This window comes from Peromyscus eremicus, chromosome 4 (genome assembly GCF_949786415.1).
Source record: "Peromyscus eremicus chromosome 4, PerEre_H2_v1, whole genome shotgun sequence".
Taxonomy (NCBI): Eukaryota; Metazoa; Chordata; class Mammalia; order Rodentia; family Cricetidae; genus Peromyscus; species Peromyscus eremicus.
Window position 1 is genome coordinate 69742601 of NC_081419.1, and position 23894 is coordinate 69766494.

Sequence of the window (23894 nt, forward strand, 5' to 3'; positions counted from 1 at the left end):
TTAATTTAAATATAAGAACTAGTCAGTAATAAGCCTGAGCTAATGACCTAGCAATTATAATTAATATAAGCCTCTAAATGATTATTTTATAAATGGCTGTAGGACCACAGGGCCAGGTGAGACCAGAGAAACCTTCTGACTACAGGAGCCACAGGAACAACAGAAATCAGAAGATAACTACTGACCCCAGAATTCTATAGCCAGTACAGTTATATTTCTAAAAGGGAGCAAAATAGACATCCTCAGAGAAGCAAAGATTGAAAGTTTGTCACTGGCAGACTCCTCCCACCCCACCCCCAGGAGCTGTACTCCAGACAGAAGACACATGACTCCAGATAGAAGCCTCAGACACGTGACCCCAGATGCACAGGATGAGTATGTGGTCAACTGAAGCAAACATCACCTGTGTAAAACAAGACTTTGCAGGGTCAAAAGTGAAAGGCAAGAATAAAAATAGACCACACAAATAGTCAGGGATCACCAGGGAGAAGAGGTCTTCAAGGGCTCTCCTAGGGCTAGAGGGAAAGTCAAGGCACAAGTTTCTATTAACAAGTTGTTTGTAGGTGTTATAATGTCTAGAATAAGTCAGAAGGCAAATAGAGCATATAAATTACAAATGAGTAAAAGATGAAGGAGGGTGTAACGGTTTGAAAGAAAATGGCCCCCAAAGGGAGTGGTACTATTAGAAGTTGTGGCCTTCTTGGAGGAAGTGTGTCACTGTGGAGGCAGGTTTTGAGGTCTTTTTTTCAAGCTTCACTCAGTGTGACAGTCAGTCAACTTCCTGTTGCCTGCAAGATGTAGGACTCTCAGCTCCAGCACCATGTCTGCCTGCATGCCACCATGCTCCCCTTCATGATGATAATGACTGAACCTCTGAAACTGTAAGTGAGCCACCCCAATTAAATGTTTTCCTTTATAAGAGTTGCTGTGGTTATGGTCTCTTCACGGCAATAAATATCCTAACTAAGACAGGAAGAAATCCAGAAAAATCTATAAGAAAAGGGAGAACAATAAACCAGTGACAGGAAAAACCACAAAATGGGCAATTTACAGACCAATCAAGAAAGTAGCAGAAGGCAATGCACAAATGAATAGTACACATGAGATTCCTTTTATGACTTTAGTGTGTGTGTGTGTGTGTGTGTGTGTGTGTGTGTGTGTGTGTGTGTGTGGTGCCCACAAGGCCAGAAGCGGGACTCCCTGGAACTGGAGTTACAGACAGTTATAAGCTGCCCACTGTGAACGCTGGGAACTCAATCCAGGTCCTCTGAAGAACAGCAAGTGCTCTTACCCACTGAGCCATCTCTCCGAACCCCCACATGCAGATTCTGAACCAAGCAAACCACCCTTGGGTCCTGATCTACATAAAGTTCAGAATATCATTCCATCTCCCTAAGATTGGGTTCCCTCATCTGTGACAGGATATGCTGGGCACAATGATGGCTGCCTGCAAGCAGAATGGTGGGTCTGAGGATAGCCTAGGCTATGCTGAGTTCATTGACATACTCATACTGTACTGCCCAGGCTGATCTCAGACTCATAGGTAGGTACAAGTAATCCTCCTGCCTCAGCTGCTCTCACAGCTGTGACTATAGGCACTGTATGCGCAGGTCAGCACAGGAATCAAATATTCTTTTGGGATCTTTACCAAAGCACCCCTCAAGCTGGAGCAGCCAGGCCCCTTCGTAGCCTTTCTTAGCACAGAAAGACCAACTTCTGCCTGGCCCGCAGACAGCCTTGGCTCTGAAATCCAGCCTCTAATCCTTCCCTGTTCCCCAGCCATTGCTAGGCCACAGCTTTGGGAACAACAGTGAAGGCACTTCCTTCCTAGGCAAGAGGAGGTGGGTCCCAGAACTTGAGGGGGCATTTCAGCTCCATCAAGGAGACCCTCCTAACTCCGACCATGGAGTTCTGCTCACAGGCCAAGCTGAGGCCTGTCCTGGGCTCCTAAAACCTGAACAAACAGAATTCATTCCATGCACCTTGGAATGTTATCACTGTGTGTGTGTGTGTGTGTGTGTGTGTGTGTGTGTGTGTGTGTTTGCTGTGTATGTGTGTGCTTTTCCTCTGGCTGGTTTCCCCGGCAACAAGAAAGGCAGGAAGGCACCATCACAAAGAATGAACAGTTACTTATTTACTCTTGTGTCCTAGGGAGGAGCTGTGGTTAGGAGCAGTCACGACTTCCCATTCTGTACACTATTCACAGCACAGATACCTGGCTGGTCCCAATCCCACTGAATAGAGGACAGCAACAGCCCGGAATAAACATCAGTTTAAACTGCCAGCAGGGAGGGCAGGAAACAGTTCTTCAAGGCCAAAGCCAAGTGACGAAATCCTACAGACAAATGGCACATCCACACTCAGTGCTCCGTGACCCTACACGTCCAGGTCACGAGGACAGTGGCTGCGTGTGAGGCAATGGCCTGCTCATATGGGCTGGGTACTTGGCTCCTGAGTGTGACAGGGAGAGGTATCTTCTACCACTTGAGATTGCCTTTCAAGCACCTGCCGCATCCTTTGCATCCCTGAGAAGAAGCGAGGAGTGGTCAGCACCGGGGCTGTTGAGGTCAGAAGCAGGGGTCCCCTAGAGGATGCTGTTGGGAGGGTAGGGGAGGAGAGTGCTTACCCAGGCAGAGACGGTTCTCCTTGTCTGAGAAGACCACCCGGAACCAGCCGGGTTCTTTGCACTCAAAGGCCTTCCCAGAGGACAGCAGCACCTTGTTATCCAAAAATTGGCACCAGAGCAACACCTCCTCCTCAAATGTGCCTTTGCGAAGGTACTGGGGGGTGGGGGTGGGGGTGGAAGTAGCTCAGAATGCAGGAGACCCTCCAGTGCCTTCACCTGCCAGGTAGGGGCTTGACATTGCCCTGTTCCCATACCTCCACCCTATTTACCTTTCTCAAGTCAACCCAGATGAAGAAGCCTGCCCCACGACTCACGAAGGGGATCCCCAGGGTTCTGAGCTCCTCTGAGACATAGGTGTGGGCAGCCTTGAGTCGGGCGTGGTTTTCTGGCAGGTACACCTGGCTGATCCAGTCTAAATGGAAGGGAAGCAGGAATGTAAAACTCCCATGGACCATGGCACTAATCTAAATGCTAGAAGACAAAAGGGCATGGCAGTCAACATCTTGGGAGCCCTTCCTCTCACTGGCTTACTGATCATAGGTTCAGCGGGGCTGGGAGTTCAGTGCTCAGCACAAAGTGCCCTTGATCCAGGTACACAGCCCTGAGAACGTCAGGTCCTGGACCACATTCAGGAGCCCAGAGTACAAAGTCCCTCAGGATGTGAGCCAAGCCAAAGGTGTCTGCAGTTATAAAGTGATACTTAGAACCACACAGACCAAGATCCTGATCCCAGTGGGGGATCTGGCCAGACAGGAACAGGCAGACCTCAGCAACTTCACCTCTCTGGTCCTCACAGATTCACTGACCTCTTTCGAGGGGTGCACAGCTCTCTGGATTATCACACGTTCATACACTTATGAAAGCACCACCAAAATCAGGATTCTGAGTGACTCCAAAGACTGTCCTCATGCTATTTAGATTTATACACCTTCTTCCTCATGACTGATATGTTATACATCATGACAGTTTTGTTCATTCCCAAATGTCACCAAAACCAGCCTCATAGGGAATGAAATCTCTTGACCCTAGCTTCTCTTAACAGCACAGTGTCTTTGGGAGAAATCCACATTGCCATGGATTTTTATTATATCAGTATTCCACGGTGTGGATGGGACATATTTGTGTCCACTCATCTGTGGAGGTGTACTGTTTGCAGATGTGGGTGATTGTTAAAACAAACCCCTCAGGTGTCAGCATTCACACAGGGGTTTTTGTGTGACCATCAGGGTTCCACACTGGGGCCTGTGGTCGCTGTGTCGTTTGATAGGTGTGTTTAGAGGAAACAGCAGAATCGTTTTTCACTGTGGCTGACCCATCTTCTGTCCCCACCAGTGATGTTAGAGCAAGTGTCCCGCTGTCCCACCTCCCTTAGCAACATTTGACACTGCTACTGTTTCTAAAATTTTTTAGGCTAGTAGATTGGGTGTTTAGTATCTGGTCCTCCTTTTCCTCACCTGCAAAACAAAGGGGAACTGCATAGGAATTCTTCCTAGGACCCTAGGGAGGGAAATGAGATGGACCCAAAGAGCATCTGAAAGGCTCAGTGAACAGCAACAAATATGAAACAGCTTTGTTATCTGAACTTCTGCTCTCTGAGGCAAGAACAGATCCGATTCCCGGAGGCAGAGAGCTCTCCATGATATCGACATTTCCTCAGTAACTTCTGGTCTTTGTGCTCAAAGCTAATAAAAGTTCATTTTTGTAGGTGGAATCTTGTTATGTTGTCCAGGCCGGCCTGGAACTCCTGACCTGGAAGGATCCTCCTGCTTCAGCCTCCCGAGTCGCTAGAAGGACAGATGCATAACGCTGCACCTGGCCGGTGAGCTCACATTAGCCAAGAGCCTATTTTATGCCATGTATTGTTCTAACCAAATTATAGGTCATACTCAGCCTGCAAGACTAGCACCATGATCACCCCATTCTACAGATGAGGAGGTGAAGTAATGTGCTACATATGGAGCACACAAGTGACTGATTACAGTCTGAACCCAGAGAAGACACTGTCAGGTGTCACCTAAGTTCCTCCAAAGGAGAGGCACCCATGAGCCCCAACATATCCCACGCACATTACAACCCCACTCCTCTTTCAAGTCCCTAGCCCCAGACAGTCACCATGGTCCCGGAGCAGCTGTGCCATCTGGTGTTGGACCAGGCCACTGAGGCCATGGTAGCGACAGAGGGAGGCCACGGCAGTAGCCACATGCTGGTTTTCTGTGTACAGTATGCCAAAGCGGAGTCCAGACATCCCAAAGTCCTACAAGAAGACACATGGTAGGCCATAGCCAGCCCACACAGAAGAAACTGACTCCACTCCCTCCCACCCAGGATAGCCAGGAACTCACTTTGCTGGTGGCCCACATCACATGTGTCCTCTGGGGATCAGGCAGCCTACAGAGAGGAGAATATGGAGACATAAGCAACCCAGAGCCAGGGGATCACAGACTTGGGAATGGATAAATAGATGGATAGATGACACTGGGTCTCCTGTCTTTGAACCACCAATTCCCCCGCTTCCCTTAGTATGGGGGGGGGGGGGCGGGTCAGCAAACAGCCTGATGTCTAATTGAGCTAGAAAATAGCTCTGGCACCACTTCCTCAAAAGGCTTTTCTGACCAGCCAGGAAATCAGACCAAAACAGACCCCCTCATAGCTCCTCGGCCACCTCCATTTTAGTGCTTCTTGCCACTATTATGGAAATTGCTGGCTGTGTCTTTAGCTGCTGAGACCTTTTCCTAGGTAGAACTATAGATACATGGATGGATAGGTGGGTGGATAGATAAACAAATAAATGAATGGGTGGATGGAGGGATGAGTGGGTCAGGGGATAGATGAATGGATGGGTAGATGGATGGATAGATGGATGCACAGACAGAAGGACTGATGGATGGTTGAAACTGGAGCCACTCCGAGGATGAAGGAAATAGCAAGAGTCCAATTTCCCATAGACCCAATGCTTCTTCAAATAATGCCAAGGCCCTCCTTGGAGCTCTTGGGAATGCCATAGAATAATTTGAAGACCCCTGATCTACCTAGTCCTTCCTGGCCTGAGGACCAGTGAGATCAAATAAATATCAATGGAACTGCCCTGGGGCAGGCCAGGCCCTGTCAGCTGACCCAGAAAGAGGCTGGGAAAATGTGGGACAGTCCAGAGGGCTGGTAGAATCTGGTACACTGGGAGCCTCACCTTTCCAGGCTCAGGACACTGCGGTACCCAAGAGACTCTTCAAACACGGACAGCATGTAAACTTCATCCATGATCACATGCAGTTGGTGCCTGCAGTGGGTAGGTGGTGGGAAAGAGGGAGACAAAATATGATACCAGTGTTGAGTATCAATATGTCAGAAACACAGAGGACCATAGACTAGCCCAGGGCACTACAAAACCAGCTTGTCCCAGGAACACCCCGCTTTGGTCTACATTTTTACAAACAGGAAGCTGCACCCATAAAGCAGAGGACTCTTTGGGGTCCTCCATGGTGGGCTGGAGACAAATGGACCCAGATTCATGTCTGTTCCCACTCCTGATTGGACCACTCTGAGGCTCTGTTAAGCAGGGATGATGACAGTGTCCATGTTCATGGGGATGTTGTGATGAGGACCATAGATGCAGCACAGGAAGTGCTCTCCTGGGAAGATGGCTCAGTTGGTAAAGTGCTGCCTTGCAAACAAGACCCAAGTCTGACACCCAGAACCCGCTAAAAAGGCAGGCCCGGTGACAGGTACTTGCAATCCCAGGGCTGGGGGAGTGAAGAGAAGTGGATCGGGGGGGGGGGGGGGGGGGGGTTCACTGGCCGGACAGCCTAGCATACTTGACCAGTGAAACCCTTTCTCAGAAACAATTAGAAGGCATCTAAGGAATGACCTCTGTCCTCCATAGTCACACACGCACATGAACACAGGTAAACATATAAATAAATAAATAAATAATAAAGGGTTCAGCATGGTGCGCAGCCCAAGAGTGTTATAGCTGGTGTTTTAAGAAGACAGAGACACCAAAGCAGGTAGTAGCCCACAGTCGGCTAAGAAGGCTGATGTGCCCCAAGGCTCACAGCAGAGCCCTGTCTGCCCACTTTGTGGGGTAGGCATAGCTCACCTCATGGCGAATCCCAGGAACTCCTGTAGCTCTTCAGGGGAGTAGATGTCACCCAGAGGGTTCTGGGGGTTGATGAGGATGAGGCCTTTGACCTTGACACCCTGAAACCATCCATGGGGGTGTTACAGTGTCCTCCTGACCTCAGAGCCTCACAGACCCACTGGATGAGGCTGAAAGCTGGCTGGCTCCCAGGGAAGCATGGCAAGGACATGCTCATGACCCAACAAGAAGCAAATGACTGGGACTAGAGTTACGTCTGCTGTATCGTGCCAACCATGGAAAGAAAGCAGGCAGGAAGCGGGTGGGGGGAGGGGGATATGCCCAGCTGCTGGCAGAGAGGCTGCTTGTGTCAAAAGAGCTCTAGGTGGGAAAGTCCAGAACTTTCACAGTTCCCGCAGTGAGCACTTGACAGCTTGAATGACAAAGGTAAACACCTGTGTGAAGTGTTGGTGAAAATGGGTGAAATGTTGGTGAAAATGGGTGGAAAGCAGGCACAGGAACTTGGGTCTCTGCCTTTATTAGGGAGCCCCTCAAAAAGAACAGGATCACCACCCCTCACTGTACTATAGACTCCCATGATCCACATTTGACCCTGAAGCAGAAACAAAGGGACTGGGATGGGGGAGTGTTCTTTTTAATTAGCATAATGTGGTGGTTTGAATTAGAACAACCCCCATAGGCTCATATGTTTGAATGCTTGGTCTTTAGTGGAACTGTTTGGGAAGGATGAGAGAGGTGTGGCCTTGTTGGAAGAGGTGTATTACTTGGGGCAGGCTTTGAGGCTTTGAATACCCAGTGTCTCTCTGCCTGCTGCCTACAGATCAGGACGTAAAGCTCTCAGCTACTGCTACAGTGCCCTGCCTGTCTACTTGCTGCCATGATGATCATGAACTAACTCTCTAAAATTGAAAACAAACCCCCAATTAAATGCTTTCTTTTACTTTGGTCATGGTGTCTTTTCACAGCAATAAAACAGTAACTACATTCATTGAAAACAATAATGGGCTTCATTCTTGACATTTTTATGCATATATATATATATATATATATATATATATATATATATATATATAGTACTTTGATCATATTTTGCCACCTATTACTCTTTCTTGTGAGGGGAAAGTTGTTAATGAAACTCCCTGGTTCCCTGTACACTGTGGTTTCAGGGTTATTTTCTAATGGGAAGATCTTCCATAGACACTGGATTTTGCTTGACTGCCCCCGCAAGGGTGGTTCTATAACCCCTCCCCATATATCCCTATCAAAGTTACGAGCCCAACTCCCAAGAGATGAAGGGTCCAGCCCCTGCTGAGACCCACCCACTCCCAGCCCTGGATTTAACTGAATCCCCAGACCTCAGAATTAACTCCTTGCAAGGCCATCTCCAGCTTCTCCACTGTGAGCTGGAAGGGACGTGTGTTCAGTCCAGTTACCTAGGAAGAGACCCATCAAAGGCAGGAGCCAAATTCAGTGCCCCATCCCCACCCCAAACTTGAACTCTTGGGTCTTTCCTCATCTATTATCTCCAGTCTCCTGGGTACAGCCTTTGGAAAATGAGAGGGGCCACTCCCCCTTCCTGCCTTCTGCCTCACCCTTTACATCAGGGACATCCCTCATCACTCAGATTTCTGGCAGAGGCAGCAAGGCTTCTCTGATTGGCTCTCACGACTCCCAAGGCCTAAGCTTCCCCCTTGCCATCCTCTCATTTCTGGGGCTAGTTCTTGGCTTCTCTATGGACCCAGGAATCTTAGAGCCTGGAGCTTGGAGCTTCCAGGGAACCCAGGCAGAGGCATCCATGTGACAACAGAAGGCTCCACTTCCATTTCACAGCAGCCCCAAAGCCCCTAGCATAGGCTTCCTTCAGGTCCACCCACAAACTCAGACCCAGTAAACCCTTGCCTACAGGGATACCCAATGCAAGAACTGGAATGCAGGCACTCTTACCTTGCTGTCCAGGTAGACATAGGCCAGTCGGACGTTGCCATAGAGATAGACGTGCTGGGTAATGGCTCCATAGTAAGGGGTGGGGATCAAGAGAGCCTCTAGGGGAAGGAGTAGGCAACCCATTGGCCTCTGGCTTGGATACCCCAGATACCCAATATGAGCCCCACTGCCCTTCCAAGCTTCTATCATCCCTGGGAAATATCTGGAGCATATTCTTGCTCCTCTCAACTCCCAAAACCTTAAAGCTTGAACCCCCTAAGGTCAGACTTTCTAATATAGATGCTCACTTAAAATGGGGTCACATACAGATAAATCCACCATAAGTTAAAACTATAAAAAAAAAATGCATTTGATCCACCTAACCTCCTAAACATTCTAGCTTAGGAATTTGGAACAGGGCAGAGTACTGGCATTGACTCAAGATCTCACAGTCGGACTGCCTGCAGGTGGAGTGGGGGAGCTCACTGCCACTGCTAGTATTGCAAGAAAACAGCACATCACACAGCACTAGCTAGAGAACCTGTCACAATTCAAACTCCAGAGAACCTGGGTTCGATTCCCAGCACCCACAGGATGGCTCACAAGTGGCTGCAACTCCATTTTCAGGGGATCTAACCTCCACAGGCACCAGGCACACACAAAGATACATCCAGGCAAAAACACTCATACACATAAAATAATAAAATAAAAACTAATATAAAGATTTATTTGAAAATGAAGAGAGAGAAACCAAAATAGAGTTCCTATTGAGTTTGCATAGTTTTCACACCATTGTAAGCTGAAAGTCCCTGTCCACCCACTGTGAGCTGGGGCCTCTGCTAACACTTACTGACCCCCTAGCCTGTGCTAAACAGGTTCACCACCACGCTCTGAAGGAAGCACTATCGTCAGCCATACTTTATAGACCAGGATACTGGAGCTTATAGGGTCCCTGTATTTGACTGTTCCAGAACAGATAAGAAATTGTCTATCATATTCTCACAGCAAATCTTCCTTTAGGGCGTAAGTCCTGGTGACTACTTCTGTTCCTGTGACTTTGAAAAGTTACTTAACCTCTAGGCCTCAGTCTTCTCACCTGTGAAAGGGTCTAGTCAAAGAATCCACTCCATAGAGGTGTTGCATAAAGCCACACGACCTAGCCTGGAAAGCTGTATGCGGTGACTGCATGTGACCAGCGTTAACCTATTAGTTAGGCTCAAATGAGCTCTCATGTTCCTTACAACAACTGACCCCTGGCCACAACCAGTTCTTGACACACTGCCTCTTACAGCAGGCTGTCTCCTCAATAGTCGTTCAATCTCCTTCCTTGCTAAGAGGAATTTTTTTGTTTATTTGGTTTGTTTAGTGTGTATGTGTGTGTGTGTGTGTGTGTGTGTGTGTGTGTGTGTTTGTTTGTTTGTTTGTTTGTTTGTTTGAAAGAGGACCAGCAATATGTCCAAGTCAGGCCTTCCCCAGCCATGGCATGAACCAGTCTAGTTTAAGTCAACACTGGATCCCTTAAGTGCCTTTGCCAGGGACTCCTTTAGGTTTACAAGTAATTTCTATCCAGTAAAAAGGGTCTCACTGGGACCTTTCCTTTTAGGAAAGAGCACCCTTGATGCCCTGCCTGACAGGAGAGGCCAGCTTGTTGTAACTGTCTTGGTCTTCTTGCTATAAGACACAGTGTCAGAGAAGAATGTGACAATGACCTGGTGAACAAGAAGAAAAAGCTGAGGACGTCAAAGAGAATAGGACCCTGAACCCATAGGAACCTCCCAGAGAACTGCTGCCCCAGATGTCTGGTCAAGTCACTCACGGAAGGCTCCTGTAATCTCCTATGCTCTACTATAGCTGAAGGCATCCTGATGCAGCTCTGCTGCTAGGCAACCGAGGTCACAGCCACACATAGCCTTGGTTCAAAGCTGAGGGAGTGGGCACGGGGTTCACTTACCTCCTGCCTCACACAGCACTGTGGCCAGAGCGGAAAAGAGAGAGGCACAGCCATTCAGAACTACCACCTGGGGGTGACAAGAGACAAGGGTGACCCTGTCAGGGGACAGAGAAGAGCAAGGACCAGGGGAAGGGCCACGCCTCTCCCCAGTGCCCTGGGGAATCCATCCTGACGAAGGTCTCCCTTGGCTTCCAGCCAAACTTATTTCTGGGGACCCTGCTCTTGATCAAGTGAACAAGAGACAGAACTGGTCACTCTGAGGGCCTCTCTCAAAGGTGAGGAGGTCAAGAGGGACACAGCACAGTGGGGTTGGGAGGCAAAACTAAGTGAAAGGCAGACCCCAAGCGTCCTCCCAACCCTCACCCCTAAGGAAGGGGTGACTCACGTTCTCTGGTTTGAGGGGTGCCGGGCTCTTACAGTAGAAAGACAAGAACCTTGCCACTTCTTCCCGGAGGCTAGAAGAACAGACCAACGATGTGCGACACTTGTGGAGGGTTCTCAGCCCAGTCCACTCTAGAGCCCCTCTGGGAACCCACAGGTGGCTAGCTGCTACTGCTCCCTCCTCCCTTCCCAGGAGGTGAATCGGTAGGCATTTGTCTCCACTCTGGCACTCCCTCCCCCATCTGACCACAAAGCATTCACCCTGTGTGGTTCTAGGAAACCCAGCGCAGCCACACATGCCCCCAAGTCAGGAAACAGATGAAAACTGACGCTATGTAGATCTAGCTGGTGAAAGGATAATAATAATCATTATCATAATAGGAACTGTTACCGCAGTTCTTACTGAACTTCAGATATTATTTGGAGAGTGTTCCATGGTGACTACTCTTACTATCATTTCCATTTTACAAAGAAGCTGAGGTTCAAGGGAATTAAAACACTTGCTGGTAGGTGGCAGAGTCTATGCGCAAGCCCAGTGGCCTGCCCCAAGGCTCACCATCCTAATGACCATTTCTAAGAATCAGAGCTTTGGAATACATCAGGTCCTGCTGGGCCACTAATCCCTAAGAACAATGTCTGACCTGCAAATAATCAGTATATGGCAGTCTTTCATTCCCTGACCCATCTTACCATTGGGAATGAGTCCCAGCCAGCTCCCTAGACACTCATCTGTCATCTCTAAAGCTGCTGAAAAAGCAAGGACAGTCTCCTCCCTCACCTCAGACTTAGGGTCATGGGAACCAAGCCGGGAACTCCGGTGACAGATTTGGGCCTGGCCGGACAGCCCCTGGTCACCAGGTCTCCACAACTATGTTCTCAGCTTACGACCAGCTCCCTCACTCTGCCTCTACTGATATCGGGGACGGAAGAATTCTTTGTTGCGAGGCCTCCCTGTGCTTTGTAGGTTTAACAGCACATCCCTGGACTGTAGACCCTTCTCCCAGTTACACCAACCAGAAATGTGCCCAGCCACTACCAGACCTCCCTGGGGTCGACGTGTTGAGACCCACCAGCCTGTGGCAACTACTTACAACAGATGTCCCCTCCAGTCGGGGTACTGCAGCAGAGATGGCTCCACATGAAGCATGTCACTCTGCATCAGCTGGGGACACAAAGGGAACAGAGCAAGGCTAAGGGCCAGCACTGTCACCTGCGTCCACACAGCACCAGGGCCTTCAGCACCTACAGTTTCTTCTCCTTCTCAGGGAATGAGGCAGGAGTGCAGGACAGCCCATTTCGCAGATCAGCAAACCAAGGCTCACAAAGTGAAGGCAAGGCTAGCAAATGGCAGAGCTAAAGCCATCCCCAGAACTCCTGACTCTGGCTCTCTATACAACAGAATCAGGGGGGTGGGTGCAGAACAGTGCTGGGAAGGCACACTGCTCAGCTTCCCCAGGCGTCAGAGGAGGCTCCAGAGCTGGGTGATGTCAGCTTGGCCTTGGCTCCAACTTCAGAGAGGGGACTCGGCACACTGTCTCCTGCAGGGTCCACTCAATCTCACCCTTTGTGTACGGTGGCAAATTTTAGACCTTCCCTTGTCTCGGCAGGCACTGGATTAGTGACACTAGAGCATCATGGCTGTAAGGTCAAAGAGAGCCAATAACAAAGTGTCCTCGGGCAGGGGGACCAGAACAACTGGAATCATCTACTTCTCTATCCCGGGGCCCAGTCATTTCCCTCCCTCCTGTCACCCCTTAGAGCAGGTTCAACATGGAAGCCATGGGTATCTGTGGCTGCTCAGCACTTACTAGGTTGCTAGTCTGAACTGTAACGACTTTGTAAGAACAAGTATTAATAAATTTCAATAATTGTACACTTATTACCAGCTGAAATGGTCATATTTTAGATACAGTAGGTAAATGAAATATTACTGAAACCAGTTTTAGTTATTTTTACTTTTGGAGACTTGAGACATGCTTTTGCTATGTAGTCCTGGCTCTCCTGATGCTTACTATAAAGCTCAAGATGGACTCAGACTCACAGCACTCCTCCTGCCTCAGCTTCTTGGGTACTAGGTTCAATTCCCAGCACCTACATGACGGCTCACAACCATCTGTAACTACAGTTTCAGGTTACCAGACTCCCTCTTCTGGCCTCAGCAGGCACCAGGCATGTACCTGGGGGCACAGACATATATATGAAAGCAAAACACCCATACACATAAAATATAGTTTAAGATGAAATCTGAAGGAATTTTACCAACTGGATTAGAAACAGCCATAGAAGGCAGACCTGTTGGTGCAGGCCTGTAACCCCAGCTATACTGGAGGGTAAGGTGGGGGGACTGCAAATCCAAGGCCTGCCTGGCAGAGTAAGTTCAAGACTGAGACCTTGACTTAAAATAAAAAGTTAAGAAGGGAGAGGGTGTGGTTTAGCTTGCCTGGACTGGGTAAGTGCTAGGTTCAATCTCCAGTGAAGAGCAAAAGACTAGAGATGGGTATAGTTCTGTTGGCAGACAAGGGAGGGAAGGGGAAGGAGGGGAGGGGAGGGGAGGGGAGGGGAGAGGAGAGGAGAGGAGAGGAGAGGAGAGGAGAGGAGAGGAGAGGAGAGGAGAGGAGAGGAGAGGAGAGGAGAGGAGAGGAGAGGGGAGGGGAGAGGAGAGGAGAGGAGAGGAGAGTGGAGTTGTTCCCAAGGCAGACCTGGAATCCATGTCTCCCCACTCTTACATCAGGCCACCAAGGCGTGCAGCAAGCTGCTGTGACAAAGGACTCCACAAGGCCCTGGCACGGCAGCCCAGGACTCACCCGCCTGGACAGAAGGTCGAAGCAGAGTTTGTTCTCACTGGTGCCCAAGTTAATGATGCCCTGCAGACACAGTGTAGAGGCAGGGTGAGCATGAGAAAGGAGTGTCCGCAAAGAGCCTGGGGAACCCACGGACAGCAAAGTGGACGCCACCCACCCTTCCACACCCTCCTTGTCTTTGCTCACACTGGGCCCTCACAGGGCTCCAAAATCCCACCCCCCATTTCCAACACGGTCTAAACACCACCTCTGGCAAAAAGTCTTCCCACAAGCCCCATCTGGAAGCCCTCTTTGCTTCTTGGAGTCCCACATTTCTTTCCACCTCTCCCCTGCCCTGAGAAAACCACTCAGTTTCTGTCCCACACCACAGAGATCAGGGCATAGCTCTCTGCTGAGAGCTAGCTCCCTGAAGGCAAATTCGTGCCCAAGACACCACTATGTCTCTCCAGAAACATTTATAGAATGAAAAAACCTGCAGACCATAAATTACGCTCTGCTAGGACCAGAAACAAAGGTGGGGTGTTCAGTGGACCCCTTAGGTCAATATAAATTATTCCCTAGGAGACCCAGCTAACAGGACACAATGTCTGGTTGCCACCCCATAAGGTGTTAATCCTAATAGGAGGCACCAACTCCTGCCCCTGCCTTATGTCAGGAGTGAAGGAGGCAGGAGAGAAAGAACAATTAAACTTGAATGAGCTGAGAGTTAGACACATAAAAGGCAATGCTCACCACCCCTGGGGAGGAAACTGTTTCCCCCAGACACAGCCAACCCATCTCCAAATCCCAACAGCTCTCCAGTTACAGCACATTCAGCCAGCCTTGCCATGCCCCACTGCTGAGATCCTAGTGTAAGTCACCATGGTTTCTGTCCAGATCACTGCCAGAGCTCCCCACCTCCTCTCCTGTCCACTCCCTCACCTGTCATCGGGTCTTCATATGGAAGTCCCAGATGTCTTTAATAACTGAAAGTACACCATTCATACTGTCTCCTGAACATTTCCTACTCAACTCCGTATACAGAAAGAACGTTCGCCATGTCCCATGAGGCCCTACAATACCTATAGCCTTTCTGACCCCATCACCCACCAGTCTGGCTTTACCATAACCCACTGGCTCCCTTGCTGACCCTTGGTCTGATTCAGCGTAGCTCCGGCCTGGGGCCTTTGGACTAGCTATTCTGTCAGCTACATGGCTCCTGGTGGTGGGTAGCCTCGACCACGGCACCCTGCATAGAGACTGAATCTGCCAAGTGCTCCTGATCAAAAGAACATGCAAAGATGATGGGGTGTCACTTCTAAGGTTAGGTCGTAAAAGCGGGTGGCTTCTATCTTGGGTATTTACAGTCTCTCATTCTGTCCTGAGTCATCTTCCCTGGAGGAAGCCAGCTGCCATATCTGAGGCAGTCCTGGGGAAGAATCCATGTGAAAGGAATAGGTACCCACAAGGAGGCACAGAAGTGAGTTTGGAGATGGAGCCTCTCACCTGTCCAAGTCCCACCACCCAGTCAAGCTTTCAGACGAGATCACAGCACCAACTTCAGGGTACTGTGACAGAAACCCCGATCCCAAGATGCCCACCAGGAGTCCTGAGCTGCAGCAACCAGGAAATGTTTGCTATGTAAGCTGCTGAGATTTGGGGTGATTTTTTGCAGCAATACAACCTCTCTCGCTTTTTTTCAAGGCTCTGTTCTAATGTCACCTGATTAAAGTAGCCTTCTATGACATCCTATGTCAAGCAGCAATATTTCCCAGCCGACTCCTCTGTCCGCCTCACCCTGTCTTCGTTTTCTCTGCAGTACCTATCAGTAAATGTTATATGTATTTTTGATCTGTCTGTTTCAACTAAAATATAAATACATAGGGCAATACTTGAGTTTTGCTCACTGCTATGACACCAGTACCTAGAACGGTTGCTGATACCTGGTGGATGTTCAACAGATCAAACCTATTAATAAGGGTTATTGTACAGCTCTTTGCCAAATTATTATGTATAATAGATTATGGTAATCATGCCATATGATAAAAATAATAATAATAATAATAATAATAATAGCAGCTGCATTTATCAAGTTTTTATCAGTTTATCAAGTATTTATCAACATGATAAGCACTGTTAATTTCACACTCCTGGTTTCATTTCATGTTCACACTCTTCAGAGCAGACATTACTAGCCCATCTCAGAGATGACCTATCTACAGAAGCCGACATTACCAGCCCTCTAGGAGCCAGAGGATCATAACTCCAACCTGACAAGAGCAAGCTGGCTGCTGGGTCCCAGTTGGGAGGGGTCTTCACTCACATTGGGGTTCTTATCCTCATCATACTCATCCATGTGGTAGGTTCTGTAGCCCTCCTCAGCTGAGTCCCAGAACCATTTGATGACTCTTCCTCTAGAGGACAGGCAGGAGCTGTCAGAGGAGAACATGGCCATGGGGTCACCCACTCCATAGAGTTTGGACTGCTTGCAGTCTGGCTCTCTGAGGCATTCTCCTTGCAGAACATCACCACAGCCATTCTCCATGTCCTGAGAAGAGGTTGAGCCTGAACACGCAGTAGGTGTTGTGGCTTCCCTCTGAGGAAGAGTGAACATCTGCCAAGACACAAATGCACAGGCCTGCTGAAAGGCTTCTGCTCATCCTTCATTGGTGTGTGTGTGTGTGTGTGTGTGTGTGTGTGTGTGTGTGTCTGTCTGTCTGTCTGCCTGTCTATGTGTAGGCCCAAGAACAACCCCCAGTATTGTTCTGGGAGCTGACCACTGTGTTTTTTGAGACAGGGTCTCTCCCTAGGACCTGGTGTTTGCAGATTAGATTAAACTGGCTAGCCAGTAAGGCCCAGAGACCTGCCTGTCTCCATCTCCCCAGCTCTGAAATTATGAGGGTACACATCTGGCTACTTTTATGTGGGTTCTGGGGATAAAATTCAGGCCCTCATGAGTACAAGGCAAAAAAAGAATTTTAACGACTGGACACTTGACAGCCAAGGATGGTTGCCCAGCCTTCCTCTTCTCCACCACCACGCCCCCCAGGTTGCCCAACACTGGCCTTGAACTCTTGGGCTCAAGTGATCCTTTCTCAGGAACTAAGGTTATCTCCACACAGATATCTCCCTCTTCTTGCAAGTTTGTGCACTCATCCCCCTTGTCCCTATCAAGTTAAACACTTCAACAAATCTGTTGAGGACCTATGAATATATCATACCATGCTTGCTCCATAAATATAAATAAATAGCTTTAATCTACTGTAGCTTTAGCTTGCTCCATTTCTGCATCTGCCTCAAGGGTCACCAACTATCTTTCCCACCTCAAGGATCTTGCTCACCTCAATTTCAAAACATCAGGCTATTTCCCAAGCAGATCACTGCCGTGGTCGTGGACCTCTTGTATGACAGGTGATCTGGAGCTGGTGGTGGGAACTAGGGGGACAGGAGATTAGGGGTCACAAGTGCAGGCACTCAGGATCCCAGGTCCACACTCAAAGGAGATAAGGGCCTCAGAGGAGGGTCTCCTAGCTGCCTACAACATAGAAGCTTCCTAAACATCCCTCATTCATGTCTCATCTGTACTGTGGTGGAACCAACACCCACCTCAAAGGGTAATAAGACGGGGATCTAAGGACGATAAAGCACTCATACCAAATTGTGGCTGGTGGCCAAATGTCTAAAATATGAGTCACTCTATCACAATTGCTCTCTAATTTTCCTGTCTTAAGGTATAAAACTTACTTGGTAGAAGGGATGGGAACCCAGAAACTGTCCCGCAGTTTTGTTTTGCTTTTTAAATCTCAGGGGCCTCCCCAACGTGGCAGGACTTCGGAGAAGCACACATTCTGCTCCACGACAGCCAGCCCAGGTTGGAGGAAGAGCACTGCCGAGCTCCCTGGCTTGGATGGGCGCAGCCAGAACCCAGCAGGAGCGCACGACAGTATGGGTGGGAGCGGGGCTCAATCCCGCCTAGCGATCTGGCCAGAGTGGTCTGCAGGGCCCGCCCGGGGTTTTCCTGGCCCGCGGAGCCTGTGTGACTGCAGGACTCCAGACCCAAGAGCAGCAGCGTTCAAGAGCACAGGGCAACCAAGCCGCCCCTTTGGTACACAGCGTGGGGAATCGCACCTACTTTGGGCGTCTGGTTTCTGGGTTTCGCGCGTGATATCCTCTTGGCCCGACTTCCGGGACGCTGGGGCAGCCTGCCCCCTGGCGACCAGGAGGGGATAAAGGGGAAGGAGCCTGCGCCCTCCCTCCCTCCCGAGTGCAGACGTGGAAGCTCTGGGTTTCAACACTTCCCAGCCAGCCAGAAACTAGAGTCTGAACTGGAAGAAGAGGTCGCGACTGAGGGGTGGAGATTTTGGCCAAGACAAGACCACGCCCTCCCCATCTCTTCTCTCATTGGCCTGAGCTCAGATTTCTCTAGCATTTGAATACCCTTGGTCAGAGCCATTTGAGCATGGAAGGTTCTTCCCCAGTTAAAGTAGGCATCCTCTTAAAACACTGGTCCTCCTGAGTGTCACCTGTGCACGTGATCTTCCCGCCATCCATTTGCATAGGCTTCCCTCAACTCCCAAAAATTCTTAGTTGGAAGGAATAAATATTTACAAAAGGCCTCGGTCATGCCTTTAATCCCAGCACTCAGGAGGCAGAGGCAGGCGGATCTCTGTGAGTTTAAGGCCAGCCTGGTCTACAGAGCGAGATCCAGGACAGGCCCTAAAACTACACAGAGAAACCCTGTCTTGAAAACAAAACAAAACAAAACAAACAATAAAAAAAAAAAGAAAAGTATAAAGTTATCGACATGTATATTTGCATGACACATGGTGAGGACACATGGGAATGAAAAGGGGGGCTTGTTTGAATTCCAGTTTATACAAAATAGATTTTTAGAGATGTGGGTCGACAAAGGGAAAAGTTCAGTCCCCAGTACAAGCAAGCAGGCAACAAAAGTAAAAAATGAGCAGGTTTCCTTATGTGCCTCCCAGAGGTTTGCTGAGTGTAAATACCAAATCGAATGACTCCACCTCTTACTTAGGCAAGGAAACAACCTCTTGTCTAGCACAGACCATGAGGCCTAGATTGATAAATAACGTATTTATGCAAATACTATAATATAATACCATCATCTATACGCTTCTCAAATTAGATCAGGAACACAATCAGGCCTAGGTAGTCCAACAAGGTAGTTACACTCTGTCACTGAAGGTGTGGTGGTTGGAATGAGAATGACCCCCATAGGCTCATATATTTGAATATCTGTTCCCTAGTTGGTAGACTACTTAAGGACTAGGAAGTGTGTCTTTGTTGGCAAAGGTGTGCCACTGGGGGTGGCCTTTGTGGTTTCAAAAGCCCAGGTCAGGCCCAGTCTCTTTCTCTGCCTGCTGCCTGAGGATCAGGATGTAAGCTCTTAGCTACTGCTCCAGCACTGTGCCTGCCTGCCATCACCCTCCCCACCATAATGGGAGCAGACTAACATTCTGAAACTGTGAACAAGCCCCCAATTAAATGCTTCTTCTTCTTCTTTTTTTTTTTTTTTTTTTTTTTGGTTTTTTTTGTTTTTCGAGACAGGGTTTCTCTGTGTAGCTTTGCACCTTTCCTGGATCTCACTCTGTAGACCAGGCTGGCCTCGAACTCGCAAAGATCCACTTGACTCTGCCTCCCAAGTGCTGGGATTAAAGGCGTGCGCCACCACCGCCCGGCTTAAATGCTTCTTTTTATAAGTTGCCTTGGTTATGGTGTCTCTTCACAGCAATAGAACAATAACTAAGACAGAAGTAATCATCATCCAATATACGGTATAGGGTTTCTCCCATAGCCTGGATTCACAGGAATCAAGGAGTGGGAAGGGGAGTGGGTCTACTCACTGTCATCCCTAGTGACTAATTTCCACTAGGAAAATTGTTGCTTCCTGTTTCTAAAACCTTGAGTTCTACCGGCCTAGAAGTTTTAGTTTCAGATGGGGGAGCACTCCTGCCTGGAGACACAATAAACATTCCATTGAATTGGAAACTCAGACTTCCTCCTGGCCACTTTGAGCTTCTGATACCCTTAAGCCAACAGGCTAATAAAGGAATAAGTGTTAGGAGGGGTAATTGATCCAGATTACCATGGGGAATTGGATTGCTTCTCCACAGTGGAGGTAAGAAAAGATTATATCTGGAGTGCAGGAGATCCTTGTAATGGTTTAAAAAAAAATGGCCCCCATAAAAGAGTGGTGCTATTAGGAGGTGTGGCTTTGTTGGAATAGGTGTGGCCTTGTTGGAGGAAGTGTGTCACTGTGGGGGGCAGGCTTTGAGATCTCCTATGCTGAAACTACACTCAGTGTGGCACATGGTTGCATCTGCTGACTGTGAATCGAAATGTAGAACTCTCAGCTCCTTCTCCAGCACCATGTCTGCCTACACACCACCATGAAGATAATGGACTAAACCTCTGAGACTATAAGCCAGCCCCAATTAAATGTTTTCCTTTATAAGAGTTTCTGTGATCATAGTGTCTCTTCACAGCAATAGAAACTCTCTGACGATCCTTTAGGGTGTCTTGTGGTGCTACCATGACTTGATTAAAGTCAATGGGAAACTACAGCAGCCTGATCCAGGCAGGATGACAAAAGGCACAGACCCATCAGGAACAAAGGTGTGGGTCACTCCTCCAGGAAGAGAACCAAGACCAGCTGAGGTGCTCCCTAAGGGTAGAGGAAATACAGAAGGGGTAGTAGAGAAATTATAAATACCAGCTAAGGCCACATAACCACTTGTTGCAATGAGGATTATAATTAACATGAATGTGCCTGTTATATTTTGTTAAGAATGGGTTTGGTTGTGAGCCTAGCCTTTAACGGCTGAGCCATCCGCGAATCTCTGTGAGTTCGAGGCCAGCCTGGGCTACCAAGTGAGTTTCAGGAGAGGCGCAAAGCTGCACAGAGAAACCCTGTCTCAAAAAACCAAAAAAAAAAAAAAAAAAAAAAAAAAAAAGAATGGGGTTTGTACAGATATTAGTTTTCTTTTGTCAACTTCTTTATCATGTAATGTAACATCAATTAAGATAATATCAGTGGTTCTCATATTTAAGTTATGAGATATTAAAAAAAGAACGTCCCTCAAAGGACATTGCCACCTATTCTAAAATACATAATGTGTTTGCCGTTGTATATGGGATAGTTATATCATGTTAGGTGTAATCATGACCTCATTTTTCTTTTCACTTGGAAATTAAGCATGACATAGGATATGATTGTGTGTCAAGTTGACTTGTAATGGCTATTCTTGTCTGTCAACTTGACTACATTTGGAATTAACTAAAAATGTAAGCAGCTGGGCACATCGGTGAGGAATTTTTAGTTAATTGGACCAGTTGAGGTAGGAGGACCCACCTTAAGTCTGGGCCACACCTTGTGACAGCCTCTATAGAGGACGAGGAAGAAGGAAACTTTTGCTTTTCCCTGCTCACCCCCATTCTCATCTCACTGGCAAGCTCAGAGATCTTGCTGCTGAGGCCCTCCTTCACTGGCATGAGAGCCTACATCTTGAGGATTCTGAGGTGTACTGAAGCTGAGACATTCAGCCTCATGGACTGAGCAACTATTGGATTCTCAGACTTTCCATCAAGAGACATCCACTAGCTGAACCACAGCCTGTAAGCCACTCTAAATAAATCATATTATCTATCTATCTATATATCTATCTATCTATCTATCTGAATATATAAAATAATATATATGAATATATATCTATTCTATTAGTTCTGTTCCTCTACCGAACCCTAATACTGAAGGCCTAGAGTTCTGGGAGAGCCACTGGACTTTAGTCCACATTGGAAGGCTGAAGAAGTTTGGCTTTGATGGTAGTGAAGGGTGGCCACGACAATGGTAGCAGAGGCAACAGCAGGGTAGACGGCTTAAAAATCAAATAAACTCACCAGTGAGGCACAAAGGCAAGCAGGCAAAAGAGCAAAACTCTTCCCTCTGCCCACCACCAGAATGTGCCACCCACATTGAGGGTAGATCTTCCCAATTCAATTAACCCAGTTAGGAAAATCTCACTTGCCTCCTAATTGAATCCAGATCTGGTCAATCAAGATTAACCATCAAAACCATGAGCCAAAATTAGCACTGCCCCTCTAAGTCTTTGGAGACAGCGTCTTGCTGTATCACTGTACAACCATGGCTGGCCTAGCATTTCCTAGATAATTCAGGCTGGCCTCAAACTCGTGCTCATTCTGCCTCTGGGGACTGCAGGCATATGCCACTATACACCACCATGCCTGGCCTTTCTGCTCTCAAGTCGCTTTTCTCAGGTATTTTGTCATAGCAATGAAAAAAGCAACCGATACAAACACCAAATGTTAACAAGAAAGTGAAATGTCCAGAACATCAATATTTTTTATTACGTTTACTTTGTGCATGTGTCACCGTCTGCATATGAAAGTCCAAGCCCATCTTATAGAACTCAGTTCTCCCTCCCACACTCAGGCAGCAGGTGCCTTTGCTCCCTGAGACATCTCACCAGTGCCACGATCTAAATATTGAGTTGACGGACCTGGAAACAGACTGACGCCTCCATGGAAGGCATAATTCATTCCTTCCATCCAGTTCCAGTGAGACTGCTGTCTTCCTCTACAAAGGTCCTGAGAGTGTTTCTGGTCTCCTGGGCTCCTCTAACAAATTCTCTCTCTGCCTAAGATCTCAGTATATAGCCCAGGCTGGTCTTGAACCCACAATTCTGCCTTAGCCTCTTGAGTACTAGGATTACAGGTATATACCACCATGCTTGGTTCATAATCAGTTTCCAAAGAGCCTTATCTAGTATAGCCTTGAAGGATCAGTACTTATTGAACTGCTCCATGTGGTAGTTAATTTCAATAACCAACTTGACTGGATTTAGAATCACCTAGAACACACAACTCTGGGTGTGTCTATGGGGATTCCTCCAGAGAGGATTAACTTGGGTTAATGTGTGTGGGGTCCCAGGCTGAAGAAGAAAAGAGAAAGTGAGGTGAGCAGCAGCATTTCCCTCTTCTTCCTGGCTGTGGATGCAACTTGCCCAACTGCCTCATGTTCCTGCTCTCACAGCTAGGGCCGCACTGAGCACCATGCCTTTGCCTTCTCCACCATGGTGCATGGAAACCTCAAACTGTCAACCAGAAAAACCCACCCTTAAGTTGCTTAAGAAGAGCAATACATTTCCCTTTGTTGGGGGCAGGGGAGAGGAGGCTAAGGAAGAGGAGGACCTAACTGCCCTGATGACACGTACTTGTAATCCTAGCACTGAGGAAGCTGAGGCAGGATGATGGGTTCAAGGCCAGCCTGGGTTGTATTAAAAGGCAGGAAAAGAAGTGGGACAAGTCAGCTCCAAGGGAGAGTGGGTGGGTCAGAAATCCAAGGGACTGATCAAAACTATCAACATGTACTAGAAGTTTTTCCATCCTCCACAAAAGGGTTTTGAGACAGGGTTTCTCTGTGTAACAGTCCTGGCCATCCTGGAACTCACTTTTTAGCCCAGGCTGGCCTCTAACTCAGAGATCTGCCTGCCTCTGCCTCCCGAGTGCTGGGATTAAAGGCGTGCGCCACCACTGCCTGACTCACAAAAGGTTTCTGACTCCCTGTTCTGTGCATTTCACAGTTCCTGATAGGCAAGGGCATCACAGAAACTCCAGTGAGTGCAATCTAAACAGTGGGAAGTGTCAGTTCTGCAAACTGGGGTTTGTGCTCCCAAACACTGCAATTCATATGTGAAATCCTCGCTCCCTAAAATGATGGCAGTAGCAGGTGGGACCCTTGGGAAGTGATCAGGTCATGAAAGCAGAGGGAGCCCCAGCCCTCCAGTCATGTAATGTCATAGGGAGAAATAAGATGAGCCTCACCAGACACTTCTCAGGTTCTTGATCTTGGACTTTGCAGCTTCTAGAAATTTTCATTCTTTGTAAGTTACTCACTTCTCTGATATTTTGTTATAGCCAGCGGAACAAAGTAATATTCCAAGATTCATCCTAAAGCCTTTAGGAAAGGTCTCTGGCATTTGGATGCGAGAACACCCGCAATACACCCATCCAGTCCTTCAGCCACTCATATGGACGGAGTATGTGAGCTTATAAAGATGACACAGTCAACACTTAGTGCTTCTTCAGCATCCAGCTATG

The 23894-nt window shown here is 48.1% G+C and overlaps 1 protein-coding gene across 1 annotated transcript; it reads right to left on the bottom strand.

Annotated features, from left to right (window-relative positions):
- Window positions 1–1220: 1220 nt before the first annotated feature.
- Window positions 1221–18062, bottom strand: Accs (1-aminocyclopropane-1-carboxylate synthase homolog (inactive)). The gene is made up of 15 exons (XM_059259449.1): window positions 17887–18062; window positions 16078–16368; window positions 13779–13838; window positions 12066–12136; window positions 10979–11048; window positions 10594–10660; window positions 8664–8761; window positions 8075–8152; window positions 6720–6820; window positions 5811–5900; window positions 4969–5014; window positions 4739–4880; window positions 2896–3038; window positions 2627–2780; window positions 1221–2525 (listed from the first exon to the last, which is right to left on the bottom strand). Exons 2-15 carry the CDS (start codon window positions 16366–16368, stop codon window positions 2428–2430), a joined length of 1509 nt encoding a protein of 502 aa, XP_059115432.1. The 5' UTR covers window positions 17887–18062; the 3' UTR covers window positions 1221–2427.
- Window positions 18063–23894: the final 5832 nt, after the last annotated feature.